General features: G+C 47.1%; 1 protein-coding gene across 1 annotated transcript; it reads left to right on the top strand.

The window, feature by feature from the left end:
- The first annotated feature begins 5,961 nt into the window (after positions 1–5,961).
- LOC308588123 (BPI fold-containing family B member 1-like) lies at positions 5,962–23,572 on the top strand. The gene is made up of 16 exons (XM_081196420.1): positions 5,962–6,025; positions 6,319–6,445; positions 7,314–7,470; positions 8,107–8,214; positions 9,483–9,638; positions 10,324–10,414; positions 10,622–10,673; positions 12,191–12,282; positions 14,082–14,258; positions 16,179–16,223; positions 16,699–16,827; positions 17,299–17,366; positions 18,670–18,715; positions 20,476–20,539; positions 21,633–21,709; positions 22,988–23,572. Exons 2-16 carry the CDS (start codon positions 6,334–6,336, stop codon positions 23,024–23,026), a joined length of 1,413 nt encoding a protein of 470 aa, XP_081052546.1. The 5' UTR covers positions 5,962–6,025; positions 6,319–6,333; the 3' UTR covers positions 23,027–23,572.
- Positions 23,573–25,949: the final 2,377 nt, after the last annotated feature.

Here is a 25,949-nt window from a genome sequence, read left to right as displayed (position 1 = left end):
TTTTGTTGCATTAATTAAATTGTTTGAAATGGAATTTTGAATGAATGCACAATTAATTCCTACTGTTTTGAATGTCATCATGCGATTATCCCCCTTAGTGGGTCATGCAAACCACTGTTCTGAATAATGCCTTTCGTAGGGTAGAGGGCACAAGGGGTCAGAGTTGTCAAAAAAGTGTGGGAAATACAGTCTTAAATGTATATAATAAATACATAAGATGGACCTGAGTTGGCATAAGCAGTTTCTTATGTTCTGAATTGTCTCCCCAATTCAAGAAGGCAGTTTCTTGTTCCTTCTGCAATCTGAATGAAGTTATGCAATTGCATGTGTCCCACCTTTGTGGCGTCCTTTGTGAGTCTTCTCTCTCAGCAGCTTGACGTGCCACGACTGTATCCTCATCACAGTGTAAACCGAGACGCGAGCCAAGGGGCCGATTGAGTTACCAGGTTTTGTGGCTAGACAATAACTGCTGGCGATAATCTGCAAAGGGCGTGAGAAGGACCTGGCACCTCCAAAGGGCAAAAGCATTAGCGTCTTGGGAGCCTGACGGTTGTCTTTGGGGCCACGCTGTGTTTGCGTAGCTTGAAGGAGAAAAGCCAAGGTCATGGTTTAGTGCCTTTAAATATTTGTTGTTCTGAGAAAACCCTTCTATTATGGGGAAAGATGAGTATCTCTAGGGCGGCCGCAGGATAAAGAAAAACCAAAATCAAACAGATTTCATTTCAGAGGAGAAGAAAGGAAGAAAGGTTCTGAGTTGAAGAGAGGACAGCTTCAGATGTTCATGATGGAGACCTCAGTGCTCTTGACACTGATACATATCACAACATGGAATCATAACATTATTGAGCTGGAAGGGACACGGAAACATTTAGTGGGGAGGGGCTGTGGCTCAATGATGGAGTGGTGTTTTTGAGGCTGGAAGTCATAGCTGTCAACTTTTCCCTTTTCATGCGAGGAATCCTATTCGGAATAAGGGAATTTCCCTTTAAAAAAGGGAAATGTTGACAGCTATGCTGGATGAAATATACTCGGAGTCAAGTGTGGATTTCATGCTCTTTATTCAGCTCCTAGTAGTGAGAAGGAATGTAAGTTCCCCCAAAATGTCTGCTTTATATACATTATTTACACAATGGGCCCCGCGTGATTGGCTAATTCCGGGATTCTCCTGTAGGCCAATCAGGCTGCAGATTCACTTCCACCTGGAGTTGGATTGGGTGGCTCCTGTGGACCAATCAGACTGCTGCATTCTGGATCCTATTGTTCTAGGACCAATCAGACTGCTGCATTCTGGACCCTATTGTTCTAGGACCAATCAGACTGCTGCATTTTGGATCCTATTCAACTCAGTACGTAACACTGGAAGTTCAATCAGTCCCCAACTTCTGCAGTTGAATCTCAGCATTGTAGAGTTGGCCCTGGGCTTTAGGGGGCTCCATAGGATGTCATAATGATGACATAGTGAATTGAGCAGAATGGAAAGCGAGGGGCATCAGATTTTGGCCTCGCACAGGGTGCTGCTGAAATGTGGAAGACCAAAGACTGCCCCTGTCTGTCTCCAGGGTCAGAGGCAGCAATGCTTCTCAAGAACCATTGCAGAAAACTATAGGATTGGAGAGTGCTGTCCTGCTAACAGGAGAGTTTTCCACGAGCATCTGGGTGGCCACTGGGGGAAGAGGTTACTGCCTTGGGTAGCCTGTGGGCCTGATGCAGCAGGCACTTCTTATGTTCTTAGCATGATCCAAGCATGAAGGAGCGTCTCCATCCCCATCGTCCAGTCCAGACGCTGAGGTCCAGATCCGAGGGCCTTCTGGCAGTTCCCTCATTGCGAGAAGTGAGGTTACAGGGAACCAGGCAGAGGGCCTTCTCGGTAGTGGCACCCACCCTGTGGAACGCCCTCCCAACAGATGTGAAGGAAATAAGCAGCTATCTTATCTTGAAAAGACATCTGAAGGCAGCCCTGTTGAGGGAAGTTTTTAATATTTAATGCCGTATCGTTTTTAACACTCGATTAGAAGCCGCCCAGAGTGGCTGGGGAAACTCAGCCTGATGGGCGGGTTATAAATAAATCATCATCATCATCACGTTTTGGACACATGATCCAAGATCATGTCCCACAACTCTGACAGCTCAGGGGTCCTTTTGGGCCACATGCCAAGAGAGACTCTTAGAGTTTGCATCAGCCTTTGCCCTGCTGGCATATCAGATTCTTCCTGGTCTCTGCGATTAGTTTCAGTCAACGATTGAGGACAAAAGGCTATGCAGTGGGAAGAGCGTTCAAGGGAGGTCACGGCCAGCATGCGCAACCATCACGCCACTTTAAAAATGTTCTTCTGCTTGCCAGATATTAACAAAAGAGGGGAAAGGGGAAAAGAAAACCACAAACCAAAGAAGTTTATTTGATGAACCGAGAGATACTGAGCCAATTGCGTCCTCGGAGGAAGTGTCAGTGATGTGTTTGACAGCAGGAGATAATTTCTGCTGGGGTGCCAGAAAGGTCTTTTTAACGCTAACATTTATATCAGGATCAGTTAATGGAACAGTCCGTTGCGGAAATAAGGGCTCCTTGGTTAATACAAGAATGGTTCTACTGGACCACACATCAAGCTTAGTCTAGCCCAACACTCTCGCCCCAGATGCATCTAGGGAGGCTGCAAACAGTTCCCAGGGTCTGCAGGGGGTAAATTCACAGATTTTCTGCCCCTGAACACGGAGGTCTCTGAAGTCTAGGTGGCTTCTCACAAGGCAAGACACAGCGAACACAGCAAGAACCTTTACTGAACTACATAATAATAATAAAAATAAATTTTTATTTATATCCCACCCTCCCCAGCCGAAGCCGGGCTCAGGGCAGCTAACAACAATAAACTAATACAACATTCTAAAATCATTTCATTATAAAATTAATTCAAATCAAATTAATGGCAATCATTGGGCTAGAGTTCTGTGAAGATTAGCAAAGGAGGGGGTCAGACTGTGCCTTGGCCAAAGGCCTGGTGGAACAGCTCTGTCTTGCAGGCCCTGCGGAAAGATGTCAAATCCTGCAGGGCCCTAGTCCCTTGTGACAGAGCGCTCCACCAGATCGGGGCCATGGCCAAAAAAGCCCTGACTCTGGTTGAGGCCAGCCTAACCTCCCTGTGGCCTGGGACCTCCAAGATGTTTTTGTTTGAAGACCGTAGGGTCCTCTGTGGGACATACCAGGAGAGGTGGTCCCGTGGGTACAAGGGTCCTAGGCTGTATAGGGCTTTAAAGGTCAAAACCAGCACCTTAAACCTGATCCTGTACAGCCCTTGCAGCTGGTATAGCACTGGGAGAATGTGACGAAGACCCCGTGGCGAAGACCCCGTAAGGAATCTCGCCGTGGCATTCTGCACCCGCTAGATTTTCTGGGTCAGTCTCAAGGGCAGCCCCACGAAGAGCGAGTTACAATAATCCAGTCTGGAGGTGACCGTCAAGTGGATCACAGTGGATCATAACTGGGAAACAGGGGCAAAGCAACTGCTTATATACATTCCTGAAAGTCTGGGCCACTCCCACTGCCAACGTGATTGGCTGTCTAAACTTCCAAACTGCGAATCATGACTCAGAGTTTAAGGGCCAATGGCAGAGGCCCAAATCCTGAAATGTTCTGTGACTGCACATTCATGTCTCGAATCAGAACACAGGAGCCCAGAATCCTTAGTTCAGACTCAAGCTCAGGCAAACACAGACCAATGAATACATAACAGCCCCATTCACGATTCACCACCACATCAACCATCTAAGCCTCTAAGCTTCTGGCCGTGGAAGGACCTTGCGGTAATAATAATAATAATAATAATAATAATAATAATAATAATAATAATAATAATAATTTATTATTTATACCCCGCCCATCCGGCTGGGTTTCCCCAGCCACTCTGGGCGCCTTCCAACAGAACATTAAAATACAATAACCTATTAAACATTAAAAGCTTCCCTAAAGAGGGCTGCCTTCAGGTGTCTTCTAAAAGTCTGGTAGTTGTTTTTCTCTTTGACATCAGGTGGGAGGGTGTTCCACAGGGCGGGTGCCACTACCGAGAAGGCCCTCTGCCTGATTCCCTGGAACTTGGCTTCTCGCAGGGAGGGAACCACCAGAAGGCCCTCGGCGCTGGACCTCAGTGTCCAGGCAGAACAATGGGGGTGGAGATGCTCCTTCAGGTATACTGGACCGAGGCCATTTAGGGCTTTAAAGGTCAGGACCAACACTTTGAATTGTGCTCGGAAATGTACTTTTTTAGGGAGCTCCTCCCCTAAATTTGTTGGCCCAGAGATAGAAAGAAGATAAAGTCCCTACCAAAGAAGAATGGCAGATCAAGTTGATGGATTATGCCGAAATGGCTATAAAATGACTGGAAGAATCAGAAATACTACTACTACTACTACTACTACTACTACTACTACTACTAATAATACCCTTATTGTCAATGTACAACCAGTGTACAATGAAATTGTAAGACCAAGAATCAGGAAGACCAAAATTTTAATAAGGAATAGGAGAAATTTATAACTTGTCTTAAATACCATTGTAAACGGTTAAAATCATTAGCGGGATTGGAATATCACTTGTAGTTTCATAGTGAATTTTGCACACAGTGGAGAGGTAAAAGATTTGGGTTGTCATAAAAGATGAAATGGGGAAATGATTGACAACAGGACCCACAAAGGGCAGGAGGGAAGTCCAAGAGAAAGAGTTTGGGAACCACTGATCTAAACAAAAGGAAGTCCATCCACATTTAAAAAAAACTCAGACCCTTCTCCCTAAGTGTCCAGGGGTGTTTGAATAAGATGGTTTTCCCAGTAGTGATGTATGGAAGTGAGAGCTGGACCATAAAGAAGGCTGATCGCCGAAGAATGGATGCTTTTGAATTCTGGTGCTGGAGGAGACTCTTGAGAGTCCCATGGACTGCAAGAAGATCCAACTCTCCATTCTGAAAGAAATCAGCTCTGAGTGCTCTCTGGAAGGACAGATCCTGAAGCTGAGGCTCCAATACTTTGGCCACCTCATGTGAAGGGAAGACTCCCTGATGTTGGGAAAGATGGAGGGCACAAGGAGAAGGGGACGACAGAGGATGAGGTGGTTGGACAGTGTTCTCGAAGCTACCGGCATGAGTTTGACCAAACTGCGGAGGCAGTGGAAGACAGGAGGGCCTGGTGTGCTCTGGTCCAGGGGGTCACAAAGAGTCGGACACGACTAAATGACTAAACAACAACAAATGGACAGACACATTTTTCTAAATTCCAGGTACATACATCGTTGGCTAATGTAGAAAGAGATTTGAATGGCTGCTTACCTCTGGGTATGCATGAAGCATAATGGACCCAGAGATCAGCTTACTGAATTCAGTTCCATTTTAAGTTGAGGATATATTAACACCCCAACACCCCTTTTCTTCATCAGGAAACTGTTGTCAGAATATCAACAGACCCAACACAGCCTGTGAGTACCAGAAAGCGAAAGAGGCACAACTCAGGGGCAGAAAAAATGAAGGCGCCATCCAGACTCACAACTCATTTGAGCCCTTTTGGGCAAACTAGTCCAGCTGGGACTCCCAATTCCCAAAGGTACACAAATTTGGGCCAGTGGGTACCCAGTTTCTTATTCATGATGTTTTAAAGCAGAGATTTGATGGCCATCTGTTATGGAGACTTTAGCTGAGATTCCTCCATTGCAGCAAATGGGGCTGGAGGGTCTTTTCCAACTTTACGATCTATGATTCTATGAGATTTCAGCTAAGCCATAACCAGAAGCTTCATCTTGCCAGAAATCCCCAAGCATAGTCCTGGTTCGGGACTTGCTTTTGAACTTGACACCTGCTCGCCGGGATGATCAATATTTGTTTATTTGGGAGGATTCTACCTATAGACAAATATTTGGTGATTGGTAACAGTGGAAGCCATTCCACGGGCCCTTGCTTTTCCTCCTTGGTGGGGTATATAAATGCCACCCGCTTTTCGTGAGACAGACGGAGGAGAAGGTGACGGAGACGAGACTTTCTACGCAATCTAGGTAAGAAAGGTCCGCGTGCACTCACCGCAAGAGAGGCAGATTGTCACTCAGGGCTGGAAAAAATATTCCTCAGCCGTGCTAAGTGGAAGAATTCCACTTGCTTAATTGTGATAATTTGGTATGGCATTGGAGGGGGGGACATTCCAGACTTGCATAATACAAAGATACGGTACCCCCAGGGGTCATCTAGTCTGACCCGCTCTGGAACAGCAGAAAGGAAGCCTGCCTCTCCTCCTCCTCCTCCTTCCTCTCTCTTCTGTTTCTTAACACACCGACGCCATCCTTCTCAACAGGTCCAAGGACAGAAGATGTTTCCAGTTTTGGCCCTCGCCATCTTCTGCGGCCTCCTGGCCCAGAACACCCAAGGATATGCCAGCCCTCAGGCCATTGTCAATCTTGGACCAGAAATGCTTCAGCGCCGTAAGTCAAGGGTTTGCTCAAAGGGCTCTGGGGCTCTTCCCTGACCCTGCCTGGCGCTGCTTCCCTTTGCTTCACTGAGCCAGACGGCACGTGGATGCTCTGAACATTTCAATCCAACACCCGTTTTCTCTCCTCATGTACAAGCCTCAGCCGATACAAGTCTGCGCCCCTTAACCCTCAGCTTCCAAGCAGGAACTAAGAAGTGCCTGAGCCACTGCCTCCATTCATATTCAGGAATTGGCTGCATTTATTAGGAAAAGGAGGGACGCGGGTGGCACTGTGGGTTAAACCACAGAGCCTAGGACTTGCTAATCAGAAGGTCGGCGGTTCGAATCCCTGCGACGGGGTGAGCTCTCATTGCTCGGTCCCTGCTCCTGCTAACCTAGCAGTTCGAAAGCACGAAGTGAAAGTAGATCAATAGGTACCGCTCCGGCGGGAAGGTAAACGGCGTTTCCATGCACTGCTCTGGTTTGCCAGAAGTGGCTTAGTCATGCTGGCCACATGACCCGGAAGCTGTACCCCGGCTCCCTCGGCCAGTAAAGCGAGATGAGTGCCCCAACCCCAGAGTCAGCCACGACTGGACCTAATGGTCAGGGGTCCCTTTACCTTTTTACCTTTATTAGGAAAAGAACTTCCTTCTTTTGCATTGTATACCTGACTGTTGGCTGTAGACATAATTTTCATATAAGCAACGATGGTTAAATTGTCCCTTCCTTCTCCTTTTTAAACTGCTTGGTCTGCACAAGAGGGTGGCGTTCCCCTCTCTAAAAAGTTTGGCAACTGCCGCTCTAGGTTCTCAAGCCCACGAGCAGAATAGTCCCTCTGACCCCATCAATCTCTAACCTGCCCTTTTCACATTGGGTTTCAGTGATTTCCCATCGGTTGGACAGTCAGGCTTTGGTCGGCCGTCTCCAGAATTTGCCCCTCCAGAGCATCTTGCAAGGCGGTTCCGGCGGATTGCTGGGCCTGGGAAACCTCCCCGTCCTCGGAGGCTTGGTGGACGGGCTTCTGGGCAACATCTTGGGGTGAGCTGTGGGATGTGACAGCCGGAATCTGGAGTGCGCTACTGAAAAAAGACAGCTTAAAAGGTTGCACCTTCTCTGCAAGGTCCAGAGTTGGGCAACAGGAGAACAGGCCTTTTCTGTGGTGGCTCCCCATGTGTGGGATGCTCTGCCCAGAGAAACTTGTCTGGCACTGTCCTTGAGGCACCAGGCAAAAGCATAATTCTTTACCCAGGACTTCAACCATTAAATACTGTATTTTTTGCTCTATAAGACTCATTTTTTCCCTCCTAAAAAGTAAGGGGAAATGTGTGTGCGTCTTATGGGGCGAATGCAGGCTGCGCAGCTATCCCAGAAGCCAGAATAGCAAGAGGGATTTCTGCTATCACTGCGCAGCGATCCCTCTTGCTGTTCCGGCTTCTGAGATTCAGGATATTTTTTTTCTTGTTTTCCTCCTCCAAAAACTAGGTGTGTCTTGTGGTCTGGTGTGTCTTATAGAGCGAAAAATATGGTAATCTATGCTCTGTTAAAGCTGGGGACATGGGGGACAGGTGTTATGATTTTAGTATTATGCCGTCTGTTATTACGCTGTTTATTATGCTTTATTTCTGTGCTCCGTAAAATGCGTTCTAAATGTTGTGCCCTTGCCATTCTGAACAGGGTGAAGATTAGAAACATAGAGCTTCTCCGACTCGACATCCGTTTGGATGAGGTAGCAAAGCACATTATTGTGACCGTCCCAGCTGATGTGGAGATTGAAATAAATCTGTGAGTGCTTCCCCGCAGTTCTTAAAGGGTGGCTGGGTGGAACAGGACACAGGCGGGCTAATAGGGGAGCCTGGATTTCAAAAAACGCTGTAAGATCAGTGCATTCCAACACAGAAAGGTTTGTGGATTCCGTCCTTTGTTGTTGTTGTTTAGTCGTTTAGTAGTGTCCGACTCTTCATGACCCCCTGGACCACAGCACGCCAGGCACTCCTGTCTTCCACTGTCTTCCGCTGTCTCTCTCACCCCCCTATGTGGAATGATAAGAGGGACAGTACGCCCCCCATCCAATGTTTTCCCCACCACAAGTGAAAAATAGTAGAGGCAGAGCGAAGGAGTCTGGGATGTTGTTGTTGTTTAGTCCTTTAGTCATGTCCGACTCTTCGTGACCCCCTGGACCAGAGCACACCAGGCACTCCTGTCTTCCACTGCCTCCCGCAGTTTGGTCAAAATCATGTTGGTCGCTTCTGTAACACTGTCCCACCATCTCGTCCTCTGTCGTCCCCTTCTCCTTGCGCCCTCCATCTTTCCCAACAATGGGTCTTTTCCAGGGAGTCTTCCCTTCTCATCAGGTGGCCAAAGTCTTGGAGCCTCAGCTTCAGGATCTGTCCTTCCAGGGAGCACTCAGGGCTGATGTCCTTCAGAATGGAGAGGTTGGATCTTCTTGCAGTCCATGGGACTCTCAAGAGTTTCCTCCAGCACCAGAATTCAAAAGCATCCATTCTTCAGCGATCAGCCTTCTTTATGGTCCAGCTCTCACTTCTTACTTCCGTACATCACTAATTCCGTCCCTAAGACCTTGCAAAGCCCCCATCACCAAGGATGAAGAGTAACCTACGTAGCTGCCGTGTACCATTGACCCACCTAGCTTAGTATTGTCTACACTGACTGGCAGCAGCAATGGCTCTCCAGGTTGCAGACAGCGGCTGCCTCCCAGGCCTACCTGGATTGAGACTTCTGCATGCAGATCAGGTGTTCCACCATGGAGCTACCCTTTGGGTCACAAGCCAAAAGAAGCAAGCCAAGTTTGCTCTGGAGGACACAGTTGTACCAGGAGAAGGTCTCCCAGTTGTGCTGCAAGGGAAACGGTGTGCTTTGTCAAATGTCTAGATTTTAGGGAATCTTAGTAGAGTTGGGAGGGACTCCAAGGGTCATCTAGACCAACCCCCACAAAGCAGTAATTGCAACAAGAGCATTCCTGACAGATGGCCATCGGAGGTGGTGTCTTACCTAAAGTATGTATTAACGCCTATTTCCTTCCCCGTTTTTAGGCCACTCAATCTAGGCAGGCTCCTTCACGTCAAGCTGTACCTGGACATCCAGGTTGCCGTTCGAATCCTGACAGACCCAGTGAGCGGCCATGTGAAACTGGTTGTTGGAAATTGCCACAATAACCCTGGCCACCTTAGAATCACCCTCCTCAACAAGTAAGTATGGAGTCATAGAACTGGATAGATGCCAATCCTTTTGGATCAAGAAGGAGACTGGGAGGAAAGCCGGTGGCCTTCAAGATCACAAAAATGTTGAGCTGGAAGGGTCCTCTCGTTCGGCCCACTGCAATGCAGGAATCAAGGACTCCACTGTTCCTTTCTGCATCAGTTGCCTTAGATCATGGGTAGGCAAACTAAGGCCCGGTGACCGGATCTGGCCCGCATACGGTCCAGGAATCAGCGTGTTTTTACATGAGTAGAATGTGTCCTTTTATTTAAAATGCATCTCTGGGTTATTTGTGAGGCATAGGAATCGTTCTTCTTTTTTCCAAAATATAGTCTGGCCCCCCACAAGGTCTGCGGGACAGTGGACCGGCCCCCTGCTAAAAAAGTTTGCTGACCCCTGCCTTAGATAGCCACTCCTCTCTGCTGCCTAACAATAGAGCCGGGGCTGTTCTGTCCCCGCCGCCGCCGCCCCCCACCTATCACAGGGCAAATATGACCATGGGGGGGATACCTGCTGAACTCACACAGAGGCTCCTTGGGCAGTGCAGAATCCTGACCACACAGACTCCCTGCTGCAGATGTTTGCAGAGGGCTGTGGGGACTGAGCCCCTGCTGTGACAGAGGGGTGAGAGCAGCGCACATGTCCCTGCCCTGACACGTTCTCCCTTTGTTCCAGGAAAGGACCTCTTCTCCAGACCGTCAATAACCTCCTGCGAGCAGTGACCGACATTCTGGAAAAGACAGTTCCCCATCTGCTGCAGAAAGAGGTGAGTCGTGCGCGGCTTCCTTCTGGTCCGCTTGCGGGGCACAAAGGCCAGTGGTCCTCCTGGGGTCTGGCTTGCTGAGATGCTCCTGAACTGCGCATGAGAGCAACACGCATGCAGACACGCTCCATTGTGAGCCCCTGAGAATGGCTGTTCTCCCTTGTCAATCACCTGAGTGGTTTTCTCCCCCCCCCTTTCTTTTTTTGGCAGCTCTGCCCACTTGTCAACATGCTTCTAGAAGATGTGCTGAATTTGCTGCAAGGTGAGAATCTTCCCCAGGGTTCCTCTGCATTTGTCTCCTCTGTCTCCCTTTCTGTCTTTCCTTATCCCCAAGCACTTCTGCTCGAAAGTGTTGTGGAAGACAGGGGCCACAGCCACATACCGTATTTTTCATCCCATAGGACGCTCTGTCCCATAGGACGCACCTAGGGTTTTTTTTTGGGGGGGGGGAAATAAAGGGAAAAAAAATTTTCCTTTATTTCCCCCCCAAAAGCAGGTCAGGGAAACCGAACCAGGTCGAGGAACAGCGGGATGGCGGCGCTGCACCTCCCTGCTGTCCCCCGAGCTTGTGGGGCTGGCCGATGTCTGCCCGGCGTGAGGGGCGCTCTGCATCAGGGCACCCCGCCCACCGGGCGGCAGGCTGCTATCCGCAGCGTGGGGAGCCTTGCGGGGAACTCCTGCAAGGCTCCCCATGCTGCGGATGTGTTCCCGAAGCCTGGAGAGTGAGAGGAGTCGGTGCGCACCGACCCCTCTCGCTCTCCAAGCTTCAGCAAAAGCCTGCATTCGCCCCATAGGACGCACCCAGATTTCCCCTTCATTTTTGGAGGGGGAAAAGTGCGTCCTATAGGGCGAAAAATACGGTAATAATAATAATTTATTTATACCCCGCCCATCTGGCTGGGCCCCCCCTGCCACTCTGGGCGGCTTCCAATAAAATATTAAAATACAAAACCTATTAAACATTAAAAGCTTCCCTAAACAGGACTGCCTTCAGATGTCTTCTAAAAGTCTGGTAGTTGTTCTTCTCTTTGACATCTGGTGGGAGGGCGTTCCACAGGGCGGGTGCCACCACCGAGAAGGCCCCCTGCCTGGTTCCCTGTAACTTGGCTTCGGTCCAGTGTCCCTGAAGGAGCGTTTCCACCTCCATCGTTCTGCCTGGACACTGAGGTCCAGCTCTGAGGGCCTTCTGGTGGTTCTCTCGCTGAAAGAAGCAAAGCTACGGGGAACCAGGCAGAGGGCCTTCTTGGTAGTGGCACTGTTTAGGGAAGTTCTGTAGCAGTAGCTCTGTTTAGGGAAGTTTTTAATACAGTGGTACCTCGGATTAAGTACTTAATTTGTTCTGGAGGTCCGTTCTTAACCTGAAACTGTTCTTAACCTGAAGCACCACTTTAGCTAATGGGGCCTCCTGCTGCCGCCGCGCGATTTCTGTTCTCATCCTGAAGCAAAGTTCTTAACCCGAGGTAATATTTCTGGGTTAACAGAGTCTGTAACCTGAAGCATCTGTAACCCGAGGTACCACTGTATTTAATGCTGTATTGTGTTTTACACTTGATTGGGAGTCGCCCAGAGTGGCTGGGGAAACTCAGCCAGATGGGCAGGGTATAAATAATAAATTGTTGTTGTTGTTGAACAACAGAGCAGGCAGCAACAAGAAACTCTGGACTCCATCCACACACTGCGAAATTGGTTCGCTTCCACCAGCCTTGCATGCATTGTATTTTCCCCCCCCCCCAGCCCTCCCCTGTGTTGACGATTTCTCCCTCTGCCCTTCTCCCCCAGGCTCCTCGTCCTCCTATGTGCACGGAGACATGATCCAGCTGCGACCCTCATCCACCTCTCTCCGCAACGGAGTCATGCAAATTGGCTATGAAGTAAATCAGGGCTGGTTACTGCCGGGGGCGGGGAGGCCAGGAGCGTCTCGCCAGGAGGGGTCCAGGAGGTGGCCCTCAATGCAGTTCTCCCCCTGGGACCTTTGCTTTTTCCTCCATGTTGCTTTGTTAATCTATATCTTTTGAATCATAAAATGCCCTGTGGGGATTTGAGCCCTGATCTCCTTGGCCCATGTTCAACGCAGGATGTGGGTTATGCTGGCCTCAATCTAACTACAGTGGTGCCCCGCAAGACGAAAGCCTCACGAGACGAAAAACTCGCAAAATGAAAGGTTTTTTCGTTTTTGAGTTGCCTCGCAAGACGAATTTCCCTATGGGCTTGCTTCGCAAAACGAAGCTTGCCCCGCAAGCTCCGGGGACAGCAGGAAGCACAACGCGTCTTCCCCGCTGTCCCCGGACCTCTTTTGAAGCAAGGGGCGGCGGGGAGAAGCGATCTTCTCCCCGCAGCCCCTTGCTTCAAAAGAGGGGACAGAGCGGCGCTTCCCCTCTGTCCCCGGACGGTCTCCATAGGAACGCATTGATTGATTTTCAATGCATTCCTATGGGAAACCGTGCTTCGCAAGACGAAAAACTCGCAAGAAGAGAAAACTTGCGGAACGAATTAATTTCGTCTTGCGAGGCACCACTGTAGTTGTAGCTGTCACTCAACCACTTTGATTGGCATAACTGGCGCTGTTAGAGGTGCTGTGTAAGACCCTTTCCACATGGGTAAGAACTCAATCTTTCAGCGTAGCCGCACCTACACTTTGGAACTCCCTGCCTATTGATGCCAGACAGGCACTTTCACTGTACATTTTTGGGTGCCTGCTAAAAACATTCTTGGGGACGCGGGTGGCGCTGTGGGTTAAACCACAGAGCCTAGGGCTTGCCGATCAGAAGGTCAGCGGTTCGAATCCCCACAACGGGCTGAGCTCCTGTTGCTCGGTCCCTGCTCCTGCCCAGCTGGCAGTTCGAAAGCACATCAAAGTGCAAGTAGATAAATAGGTACCACTCCAGCGGGAAGGCAAATGGCGTTTCCATGTGCTGCTCTGGTTCGCCAGAAGCGGCTTAGTCCTGCTGGCCACATGACCCGGAAGCTGTACACCAGCTCCCTCGGCCAGTAAAGTGAGATGAGCACCGCAACCCCAGAGTCGGCCATGACTGGACCTAATGGTCAGGGGTCCCTTTACCTTTACCTAGAAACATACTTGTTTAGACAAGCCTGCCCAGAAAGGAAACTTAAGTCTACTGTTGTTTTAACTTTCCAAAAACCTTAAATTATCATTGTTCGTTTTCTTATTGTTTTACTTTTTCTGCAGTCAAACAGTGCGTAATTTTTTTAATGAAATGTATCCATAAAATAAACCTCTCTGCCCTGCCTTCTCTGTTGGAGACAGTGTGCCTCTCAATGCCCATTGTGGGAATCACAAGTGGGGAGAGTCTGGCTGTTGCATTAAGAACCTAAGAAGGGCTGGTTGCTGGATCAGGCCAATGGCCCATCTAGCCCAGAATCCTGTTCTCACAGGGGCCAACCGGATGCCTCAAAAGGAAAACCGCAAGCAGGATCTGTGCGTAAGAGTAACACTCTCCCTTACCTTCTGAATGCTATTCAGAAGCATTCCTGGAAAGCTTGCATTGCTGCAAAAGTTGGGGTCCCCTCTACACCTGCTGGCAATTTATAACCATGTATAGAATGCCCAAATTTGGAGAATGAACTTGCAATTCATGTGTCGGGGTTTGGCCCGCTTGGACTGGGCTCAGATAGATCCTGTTTTCTCTTCTGTCTTGTCTTTCCTTTCTAGGGCACGGTCCGCCTGCCTGGAGGGCAGAACTACATCGTCCCCTCTGGCACCGCCCCCCTTCCCCATGCGCCCCTGGGCGACGCTCCCATGAACATGCTCCTCAGCGACCACCTGCTGAGCGCGATGCTCAGAGCTTTCTTGACTCCAAGGGCTATAAACATCCACAGTCCACAGGAGGTATGAGTTCATTTCAGCATTTCAACATTTTAAATGCATTGCAGTCGCACCTTGGAAATCAATGGAATCCGTTCCGGAAGTCCGTTCGACTTCCAAAATGTTTGCTTGGCTTTTTCAGCCACACATGTTATAGCAAGCAATTGTGAAATATACTCGGAGTCAAGAGTGGATTTCATGCTCTTTATTCAGGTCATAGTGGTGAGGAGGAATGGGAGTTCCCCCAGAATGTCTGCTTTATATACATTATTTACACAATGGGCCCCACGTGATTGGCTAATTCCTGGATTAACCTGTAGGCCAATCAGGTTGCGGATTCACTTCCACCTGGAGCTGGATTGGGTGGCTCCTGTGGACCAATCAGACTGCTGCATTCTGGACTGTATTGTTCTAGGACCAATCAGACTGCTGCATTCTGAATCCTATTGTTCTAGGACCAATCGACTGCTGCATTTTGGATCCTATTCAACTCAGTACATAACTGAAGAGTTATGAAAAATGCAGAAGAGCTAGGGGTGAACCAATGGAGGAAAAAACTGAATAATATTATAATTTTAGAATACCTAACTATGAAGAAACATAGAATGAAAGGTTTTAAGGTCAGTGAGAAAGAGAAGGGTTGGTTTGAGAAGATATTGAATTATTTGGGTAGGTTTGAACAATTTGGGGCAATTAAAATGTTAAAAGTTCAGTAAACCTTGTGGAGGGAGAAGTGTTAAGATATATAGAAGTGTACATATGGTTGATTTGAATATTTTATTATTGAATATGTATATTATTAAATATGTATATTATTGTATATGTATACCCAATGTATCAGCCGCCTGACACTATTTGTGTTTTGGTGGTTGGTAAAAAATAAAATATTAAGAAAAAAAAGTTTGAAAACCACATTGCGGCTTCTGATTGGCTGCAGGAGGCCCCTGCAGCCAATTGGAAGCCATGGAAGCCCCGTCAGTCGTTTGGGTTCCAAAAGAGCATTCGCAAACCAGAACTATCACTTCCAGGTTTGCCAAAACGTCCGAGTTTCAGGGCGTTCGGGATCCAAGATACAACTGTATTGGGAAACAGGTGTTGATGGATAGCTTGAAGACACCTCAAATCTTAAGTCCTTTCGAGGCAGAGATTTGGGTGCAACTTTGCCAAATTCACTACTGAATCTCAACGTAATCCAATCTTTGTGTGTCGCATGGCAAGTCGAAATTGATCAGTATTTCCCAGAAAAAGGTGTAACTCACCTACTTCTCCTTGTCCCATGGCGAGGAAGCGCAAGTCTGAGCAGCTTTCCAGGCATGGATCCGAGTGGTTTTGCTTTCCCCCACTTCTTTCCCCCAAACAACCCAAACTTTAGCACTAAATTGGAGCAAACGACAATCTGGAGAAAACCTAATTGATGTTTGCTCTAATTCAGTGCTAAAAATTAGGTTTTCCCAGGGGAAAGCAGTGGGGGAAATGGAAGCATGGATGAAGCCCCAGAATGCAGCTACCATTTATCTCAAGCCTATACATGCTGAAAATTGTGTATTTTAAGAGAGAATGCCTTCAAACTACAAATTTAGCTTATTAGTCACCCTTGTTTTTGTCAATGCAACCCAAAGGGACTTACAACAATAAATATATAACATACATTAAAACTATTGCTATGGGGGCAAGTTCAAGGTGATACGTATAGAGCCCTTACAACAACTTGGGACCAGTTTACCTACGAGATCGCTTTGCCCCATATGCTCCCATTTGATCACTTCAATCCGGGGAGAATAAGCCCTATTATGGGTGCCACATAAATTCTTGTTATGTGTTATCTTAAAATATTCGTCCCATCCCCCAAAATAAAAACGAGTTCCCTCGCCTGGGTTAATCTTTGCTTTGAAGGAGAAAAACTGAGAATATAAACTCTTTCTTCTTCTTTCCGTTTCTTCAAAGATTACTGCATTCAGTCAACAGATGGCAGCTCTGTCTGGTTTTAAGGTCAGTATTTTTTAAGATCCATCATTTCTAGCCTCCCTCTGCCAATAAATGATGTATGTATGCATGCATGTATATGTATATTATTACTTCTACTGTGGCAGGACCTTTGGAACTCCCTGCCAATTGACACCAATCAGGTGCTTTTTTTGTTTTTTTTGGCAATGCCTATCCAGATGCAAAGCAGCAAAGATTGTAATCTGTATGTAGTTTATTTGCTGATCTTAATTACTATTTGCATGTTTTAAATAGCTGCTTTTAACCGTTTTGCAGATCCTTTTACTGCTTTGTTTCCCCCCGCAAACTGCTTTGAGGACATTCTTTGCAACCAAGTGGTATAAAAATGTTATGAAATCAATCAATCAATCAATCAAATACTCTGCAGGGCCTGATGCATAGTCATAATATTTATGGAGCGAAGTGCTAAGTGGGAGTCTCTTCAAAGCCTAAGTGTGCTTCATGTCCTGGATCCTTGTAGGGCGCAATACGGGCCTTGCAGGTCTCCTACGGGGCTCCTGTCCTCGCCCTGACCGTGGGAAGGATCGAGGTGAAGCAGAATATTGACGTCAAGGTGTACAGCGGCCGGCATCTCTTCACTGTCCGTGCTGTAAGTAGCTGGGACACCAAAATATAATAATAATAATAATAATAATAATAATAATAATATAATAATAATAATAATAATAATAATAATAATAATAATAATAATAATAATATAATAATAATAATAATAATAATAATAATAATAATAATAATAATAATAATAATAATTTATACCCTGCCCTCCCTGGCCAGAGCCGGGCTCAGGGCAGCTAACACCAATAAAATCACAGTAAAAACATAATAGGGGAAGGGGGGGACGCCTGCGACCCCACCTCCTCCATAGGGTGGAAGTGGTTTTGCGAAAAGCCCACCTGGATCAGACCAAAGGGATCAGCATCCTGTTTCTCCCAGAGGCCACAGAGATGCTCCCATGAAATCCCAAAGCAGAGCATCCCAAGAATTCCCCTTTCCCCCAAGGTTCAGTTCAGAATGCAGCAGCATTTCAAGTTAACAGCAATCTTCTTTTCAATCACAGACGGTGACTTCGCTTGGTGCTGTTTCTGTGGCCGGAGGGAGCCTGAGACTCACTCTTCACCTTGAAGGGTAAAGAACCCCCCCCCCCAATTTATTTTGCAACACAGGAACATAAAAAGAGCCTGCGCTGGGGAAGGAAGCTCAGATCAGTCGCATTACCGTGCAATATTGGGGGTGCCTTGAAATCAGCCGCCCTGCTCTCCCTCACGCAAAGAGCGATATATTGCTGCGTATTGCCGGGTCAAAAGCGTTACAGTGGTACCGCTGGTTGCGAATGGGTTCCGTTCCGGAGCCCCGTTCACAACAGGAGCAGAACGCAACCCGCGTCTGCACTTCTGCGCATGCGCGGGTCGCGATTCACCACTTCTGCACATTTGCGTGACATCATTTTGAGCGCATGCACGAGCTGCGAAACCCAGAAGTAACCCATTCCGGTACTTCAGGGTCTCTGCGGGACGCAACCTGAAAACACTCAACCTGAAGCAAACGCAACACGAGGTATGACTGTATTGCGTTATGTGATTTCAAAAGTGATTTTGGCCAATATATTGAAAAACCGCACAGCACTAAAACAGACCATACAATTTGTGATATTACCATGCCAAAATGGGGGGGGGGAATAGTTGGGGGGAAGGCAAGGGATGGGGCCGCAGACCCCCCTGCGGACCCCTAATTGGGAACCACTGCTCCAAAGGCTAGAAGGGGAATGGGACTTGGGGGGCAGAAATCCACTCTGACTCCAGCAGGAGCCTCTCACTGGAGGCCAGCTCCCTCTGCAGCCAGAAGGAATTTTGGGGATGCGTCCAAGGGAACGGGGGCAATTGACAGGCCCCCAGCTGGCTCAAGCCCACCGGCCGGCAGCCGGGCGATCTCTGGTCCTTGGATCAGCAATTAAACTGCGAGTCGAGCCTCAGAAACCTTCAGAGGTTGAGCATGCAAGCCAGCAGAGAAAATAACTGTTTGCAACAGAAGCGCAGAGAGAGGCTGTGTAAAGCGTATTTACAGGCATTTGATTCAGCATCAGGACAAAAGGGAAAACATGTCTGCTCCCCTTTGTGTCCAAGCAAAAGGGCATAAGCAAAAGCTATGCACAAGACAGAAGTTCCCAGCAAGCTGTGCTAGAGAGTAAACAGACATGTGACATACAACAATCCACACATCTGTTTTAAGGTGGAACGGAACATCAATATCCTAACTGGAATATCATCATAGAATTGTAGATTTGGACTAGTTGGTTTAAATACAACATTTCAGGTTGTTGCTCAGATGCAACAGAGCTGTTCCTTAGCAAAGAGAAACTTTTGGCCAAAACACGTGGTTTTTGTGTGTGTGTTTTTTTTAAAAAATCTCCTGTTTTATTGTTTCTTTTCAGGATTGACAATCTCTCCTTGATCAACTCTTCAGTTGGAAACTTTGATGTAAGTAGCATATCCCAAGAAAGCAGTGGCTAAGCCTGTAAACTAGGAAAGTCCCCGTTCAAATCTTACCTCAGCCCCAAGCTTAGTAAACCTCCAGCTTCCCATTCCAATTTTGCCTCCTACAAATAGGCTGGGGGATGTTGGGGGTTCACTTTTGCTCAGCTCTAGAGGAGAGCTGTCCTGTTCTGTGCAAGGGAAAAGGAAATTCCCTTTGGGGGTTCAAGGGCAGAGGCTCAGACGAGATTCCTGGTTAGCCAGACTTTATTCAGTAGCGCATTACAGGGTGGAATAGACTCATATAAAAAATGCCGTGAAAATGCTTTTTTAAAAAAAACGTTTTGAAAAATATATTGAATTTGCCATAGCTCACCATCGCCATCTAGTGTCACATTTGTATAATGCACATTAAAAAGGTAAAGGGGCCCCTGACCATTAGGTCCAGTCGTGGACGACTCTGGGGTTGCGGTGCTCATCTCACTAAATTGGCCGAGGGAGCCGGCGTACAGCTTCCAGGTCATGTGGCCAGCATGACTAAGCCGCTTCTGGCGAACCAGAGCAGCGCACGGAAATGCTGTTTCCCTTCCCACCGGAGCGGTACCTATTTATCTACTTGCACTTTGATGTGCTTTCGAACAGATAGGTGGGCAAGAGCAGGGACCGAGCAACGGGAGCTCACCCTGTTGCGGGGATTCGAACTGCCAACCTTCTGATCGGCAAGTCCCAGGCTCTGTGGTTTAACCCACAGCGCCACCCAGGTCCCATAATGCACATTACAACACACTTTAAACATTTTATTTGCAGCTGTATAGCTGAGTCCCAGGACAGAAACAGTCTGCAAGAGCTTTCCATTGTGACACATTATATTGGAGGGAGTGTCACCTAGGTTTTTCCATCTTTTCCCCAACCATCTCTCATCCAACCACAGTCCTTTTTATTTTTACTGTACATGGAGAGCCCTCCTTGCTCCTGAACTGGAGCAGTTTTTCACTCCCAGCTTTGGGCACCTCCTAAACTGGGTCTTGCTGTGGTCCAGTCGCTCCCTTGTGTACATGAAGCTGGCCTCAATGATCATTCTTTTTTGCAGAAATTCTACCTCACGGGAAACCCCTTTGCAGAGGGTGTGTGTGTGTGTGCCCTTTGCAGGTTGGAGGGGTTGTGTTTAAAATAACGTGGTTTGTTTGTTTTGCACAGCTTAAGAATTGCTATTCACCCAGCAGTGAATAATAACAAACATACATTAAAACCGTTCTATCCATTCATGCAAATGTTTGGAAATGCTTTTCGACATTTAAATTGAGTGTCTCTAGAAACACCAGCGTGATTCAGCAACGCAGCAGCAAAGTTGTGATGGAGAGGAAAACTTGCTTCCCAATTAACTGAGGGACCTTTTCCCCCCTGTTGTTGTCATCATCTGACCTCCCCTGTTTTGCTTTCTGAAATATACTCAGAGTCAAGAGTGGATTTCATGCTCTTTATTCAGCTCATAGCGGTGAGGAGGAATGGAAGTTCCCCCAGAATGTCTGCTTTATATACATTATTTACACAATGCCCCCCCCCCGTGATTGGCTAATTCCGGGATTCTCCTGTAGGCCAATCAGGTTGTGGATTCACTTCCATCTGGAGCTGGATTGGGTGTCTCCTGTGGACCAATCAGACTGCTGCGTTTTGGATCCTATTGTTCTAGGACCAATCAGACTGCTGCAATTTGGATCCTATTCAACTCAGTACATAACACTTTCTTTCCTTCATTTGTGTTTCAGGTGCAGCACCTGACGGGCGCAATTTCACACCTGGTGTCTGACTTCCTTTTACCACATCAGAACCGTAAGGACGAGCGGTGGCAGGTTGGGAGGGATGGGAGGCAATCTATACTGCACAGGGTCCAGCGATGATCTTCCCTGTCTTGCTGCTGGGGCCTGGCCACCCGGGGGGGGGGCATTCACTGGACTGCTGCATGATGTCCACAGCCATGGAAAACGTAAAGTCACTTTGATTCCTATGCGCAAAGACAGCTGTGCACATCAGTCCAACGCTGCCAGGTGAAAAGTCTCCAGAACAGGGCAGGGAAATGCAGCTGTTTTCTAGACGGGCTTCAGGAATTGTATTGTATGAACTTGCCTGAACCAACACTTCTGGACTCAAGTGCAGGTTGAAATTTAAGGAATGTCCCACCACTTTCTCCCAGGAAAACCTGCTCTTTACTGCCAAATTAGAGCAAACATCAGTCAGTTTTTCTGTGAATTGAGGTTTGTTCCGATTCAGTGCTAAAGAGTGGGTTTTGCCAGGAAAGTGGACGGGCAAAGGCAACACCGCTCAGAAAAGTGCTTGGCCCCATGTGAGGAGGAGCCCTTAGTTAGTCTCCAGATTCGGCACCAACTGAATGTTGCGCTGCAATTCCTGGCTCAAAATGTGCTTGAAATGCGTCCAGAAATATATACATTGCCAGAAAATTATTTTTGCAGACTTAAATTTATTAATTTTTTTGCAGATTAATGCACAGACAGAATAGTCTTATGAATGAACACACATGAATATGAATATATAATTAATTAATTAATATAAATATAAAAATGGCACAGAGGAGTAATAGATTGATTTGCCCCTTCCCCCAATCTTCCTCCTCCTCTCTCTTTCCTTGGGGTATTGACTTTTTGATCAGGTTGCCTGTTAAATCATTCTGATTAAAAATAATAATGATCACAGTGCCCCTGGCAGTTCAGTCACATTATTTGGCAGATCTGTGGCCCTGCTAGCAAAGGCTTATTTATTTCATGAAATCTGCACATTGCTTGATGGTACCAAAACAAACAGACAGACAGACAGACATCTCACCCTGCGTCCAATGCAATGTGTGAAAAGGGCGACTGCATCTGTTCTCTTTCATGTCCCCAGCACTCATGAGATTTTTCTCTTTCAGATTTGCTGGCAGAAGGCTTCCCGTTGCCTCTGGTGCAACAGCTTGGCGTCGACCATCTCAACGCTGCCCCTGGCCAGGTAAGGGTGCTCTAGTCCAGTGGTCCCCAAACTTTCCCACCCCCTTGCTTCCATAAGGACCCCTGCCCTGTAAAAAGCATTATCCAGAACAGCGGTTTGCACAACCCACTAAGGAAGATAATAACAGAAGAAAATTCGAAACGGCAACAATTATCCATTGACACACACTATATTCAAAATCCAATGGTTCTACTAATTCCAAAAAAAAAATGATGAATCGAGTGATGCCAGCTTCTCAAAGTCTGCTAGTCATTTAAACATTTCTCTTTTTTAAAGGGAAATTCCCTTATTCCTAATAGGATTCCTCGCAAGGAAAGGGAAAGTTGACAGCTATGCATTTAAATCTCCAGCGCCTTGTGGAGCAAAATGGCTGTGAGCTGCTCTTGGGAACCCACATGCCATAGCCAAGAAGAAAACAGGCTTGAAATTGTGGCCAGTAATATCCAAGGCAACACGATAACCAAATGCAATGATACAATATCAATAGACACTCTTTATATAATATGAAATATATGAAATCACATAAACAGAAAACTTGTGAATCTCTGAAAGTCACCAAATATGCATTCTTAATGCAATGTACCAGATTCTTATCTGGTGAAAACAGGTCTAGAGCTTTGTTTATGATGTCCAACACCGCCGAAGTAGTTCCTAAGAGACGTTGTGAACAGTGATTCTGGATATACTCACTGATACATTGCTTCTTTCAGAGACTTGCATAGTCTTCATAGTCTTTCAGAGACTTATAAGACTTAGGATTATTTAGTTTTATGTTTTCAAGAGAATCCATTAAGAGTGCATATTTTGTGACTTTCAGAGATTCATAAGTTTTCTGTTTATGTGATTTCATATATTTCATATTAAATGAAGAGTGTACGTATATTGATATCTTATCATTGTATTTCGTGATTGTGTTGCCTTGGATATTACTGGCTATTGTTTGCAACTCAGGGGTTAAATTGTTTGGTTACAGTGGTACCTTGGGATGCAAATGGGATTCGTTCCGGAGCCCCGTTCACATCCTGAATGGAATGTAAGACGCGGCAGCGCATCTGCACGTGCGAGGGGCGCGTTTTGCCGCTTCCGTGCATGCGTGTGACGTCATTTTGAGTGTCTGCGCATGCACGAGTGGCGAAACCCGGAAGTAACGCGCTCTGTTACTTCCGGGTTGCCGCAGAGTGCAACCTGAAAGCGCTCAGCCTGAAGCACATTCAACCCGAGGTATGACTGTACTTGAAATTATGGCCAGCATTAAAGCAACTGTTTTCCTTCTCACAGAACGCTCTTCTGCTCTTCGCTCCCCCCTTGGCTTCCTGAATGCGGGGATCAAGATCCTGACCTGAATCAGAGGGAGGGATCCTGGAACAAGATGGATAATGCTGCTGCTGCTGCTGCTTCCCTTCCCTTCCCCCTTTACACCTCTGCTTTGTAGAATGGGAAGAGACCCCGAGGGTCATCTAGTCCACCCCTGCAATGCACGGGTCACAACTGAAGCACCCCTGACGGGCAGAGCTTTGGACCTCTGGAGCCTGTGACATCCCTTGGCTCTCTGCTTCAGAGGCTCGAAAGCAGCAATGGATCCTTTGCAACGCGGTTTCCGGAGCTAGATTTGCCTCCTTCCATTTGGGAATGGCACAAATGTCAAAGCTAAAAGTGTTGGCACCTGAGTCTTGAGACCACGGGAAATCCCGTAAGGCTGGCATCAAATCCCGCTCTTGGAAAACCTTGCCTTGAATGTTTGTTGTTTGAAAGCAGTGGAGTGTTTGGCCCAGAGTCTTTTTGCAGGGTTCCCTCTGTGAATTGCTAAGATGTTCTGCTTGCTTAGCTTGCCTTGATAATAAAACATTTCTCTTCACAACACCACGAAGGTCTCAGAGTCTGCTCTTTTCACACATCTAGGGCAAAAACCTTCTCCCCTCTTGCGCCAAAGGCAAGACTCCCGAGCTCAGATTTTGAAGCAGCGGGGTCTTCTCTAATAATGGCTTAGCCCCAGAACCTGATTTCCATGTCAGGAACTCACAAAACATGTGGGGCAATGCAGAAGAGGGGATTTGGATATGGTGCCTTTGCTTTAACCGTGAGTGGGCTTAGCTGGGTGGAAGGACAGGTGCTTTGAATGTAGAAGGTCCCAACAGGTTGGGTCTCCAGCACTTCCAGCTAAACGGCTCTCAGGCGAAAGGGCTTGGGGAGACCTCTCTGACTGAGGTCTTGGAGAGTCGCTGCCACACAGAGGGGATGGTGTTGCTTGAGATCAGCCTTCCACAAGTGCTTCTTTCCAAATAAGTGTGTTTTGCACCAGGGCAGCAGGAGAAAACCACATTTTCTTCAGGGTATTGGGACGATGCTGTGATAAGATAAGATAAAACTTTATTTGCATTAGCCAATGGCCATAGCAACAGTAAAACATTACAGTATACGCAGAAAGGGAAATTTGATATAAGAGCACAATTTAAAGTCCTGAATCAGCAGTCAGTTAGTGGCCCTTATTCTGATGGCCCCTGCTATGAACCTAGCAACCTTTGCTGTTATCTGCTCATTTTGATCAGATAGAAGAAAGGACATTGTGGCAGTGGCTGAGCGCCCTGGGATGGTTAGTGCGAGTGGGGTGATGATCTCGTTCCTCAGGTCTTTGTAGTGAATACAAGACAGGAGCACATGTGACGCTGTTTCGGTGCTACCATCTCCACAGGGGCAAAGACGTTTCTCAGGCGGGATCTTTTGGAATCGACCCTCAAGTACCGCAGATGGCAAAAACATCCAGTCTTGCAAGTGTAGAAGCACGTCTGCATTTTGGGATAATAAGTTTGTGCAGATATGGGGCCAGAGAATCAAAATGGAGAGGTGGAAAATGAACATACCAAGGGCAGACTATGCTGTGACTTAAGTGAGTTTAAAATGCAAAACTTCAAATAGGCTCCTTTGGGAGGAAGTGGGGATATAAATGGAAATCACAACCATTTGCTGGGTTTTGGAAATCAGGGCTGGCAAACTTGCTTCTTCATCACAAATGGATGTGATTCCACCCCCCCCCCACCCCCAAGGACCTGATTCTTTTACACTATGAAGAATTATAATTGATCATTTGCATATTATATGAGTGTGATGTTCACATTCACCAGGACCGATTGATTTCACAAAGGAACTTGTCTGACTATTTTAGCAGCCTCCTTTGTGAGTGTTCCGTGCAATATGCATACATGACCAAACTTTAGCAGTCACAAAAGCAACGCAAGCCCTTCCACCTTCTCCATGGAAATTTGTGAGTGCATTGTGGAATATCATGCGTACAACATGCAACTTTGTGTGTGTGTATATATATATATATCTATGCGCTGTTTATGTGTTTCCCGTCCCCCACATAATTCAACATAAAACAGAACAGGCAAATCTAACACAGAGAGATGTGCTTTGATAATAAAGCAGGGAGATTGGGCAAGGGAGGCCAAGAACACTTCTCCCTTTGTCTCCCTGATCTGTCTTTGATTTCAGCAATCGGTCTTAATCAGCTTCTTATCAAAGACACTTTCCAGCTCCATCTGTAAAAATAAAAATAAATAAATCTCAGAATAGAATCACAGTGTAGCTGCCACTTAAATGCTTCCAGTTCCTAACACAAACACGACTGACCTTGCTGTTATCTGCATAGACATAGCCCTTCCCAAAAGAAATCAAAGAGTGACCCCTTTCTGTTGAATTTAAGAACATTATTTCTGAGCACAATTCAAAGTGTTGGTGTTGACCTTTAAAGCCCAAATGGCCTCGGCCCAGTAGACTTGAAGGGGCGTCTCCACTGTAATAAACAGAAATCTGCCCTTATTCCCTTCTGGGGGACACAAGAGCCCTTGTAGAGTCCTTTGCAGGTTCTCCATTGGTCAGAGAAAATAACGGAGGCCAACCAGAGAATATTGAGAAGCAAAGCAGTTAGTAAGCCTGATCTTTATTGAACTGTTGCAACAGGGTGTTCCCCTCACACGCAGGAAAGGAGGAGGACCCAGAACCAAGGTGTGCCCGCCCTTATATAGACATGTTAAATTGCCCACCTTGGAGTCCAAGACCACCCCCAGAAACATCATACCTACATCACAGAAAGGGCGGTCTACAGCAGAAATCTGAGTGCCTTGTTTATCTCCTGTCCTTGTTTATCTCCTGTCTGGCAGGTTACCTGTTAATGCTCACTTGATTGGATACCCTGGGGAGCCTGGCCAGTCTTTTGTAATGATAAATACTTAGTTCCTGAGCC

The sequence above is a fragment of the Podarcis bocagei genome (genome assembly GCF_964188305.1).
Source record: "Podarcis bocagei genome assembly, chromosome: 5".
Classification (NCBI taxonomy): Eukaryota; Metazoa; Chordata; class Lepidosauria; order Squamata; family Lacertidae; genus Podarcis; species Podarcis bocagei.
Note: the sequence above shows the minus strand (reverse complement) of the source record. Positions and strands in the feature narration are given on the sequence as shown.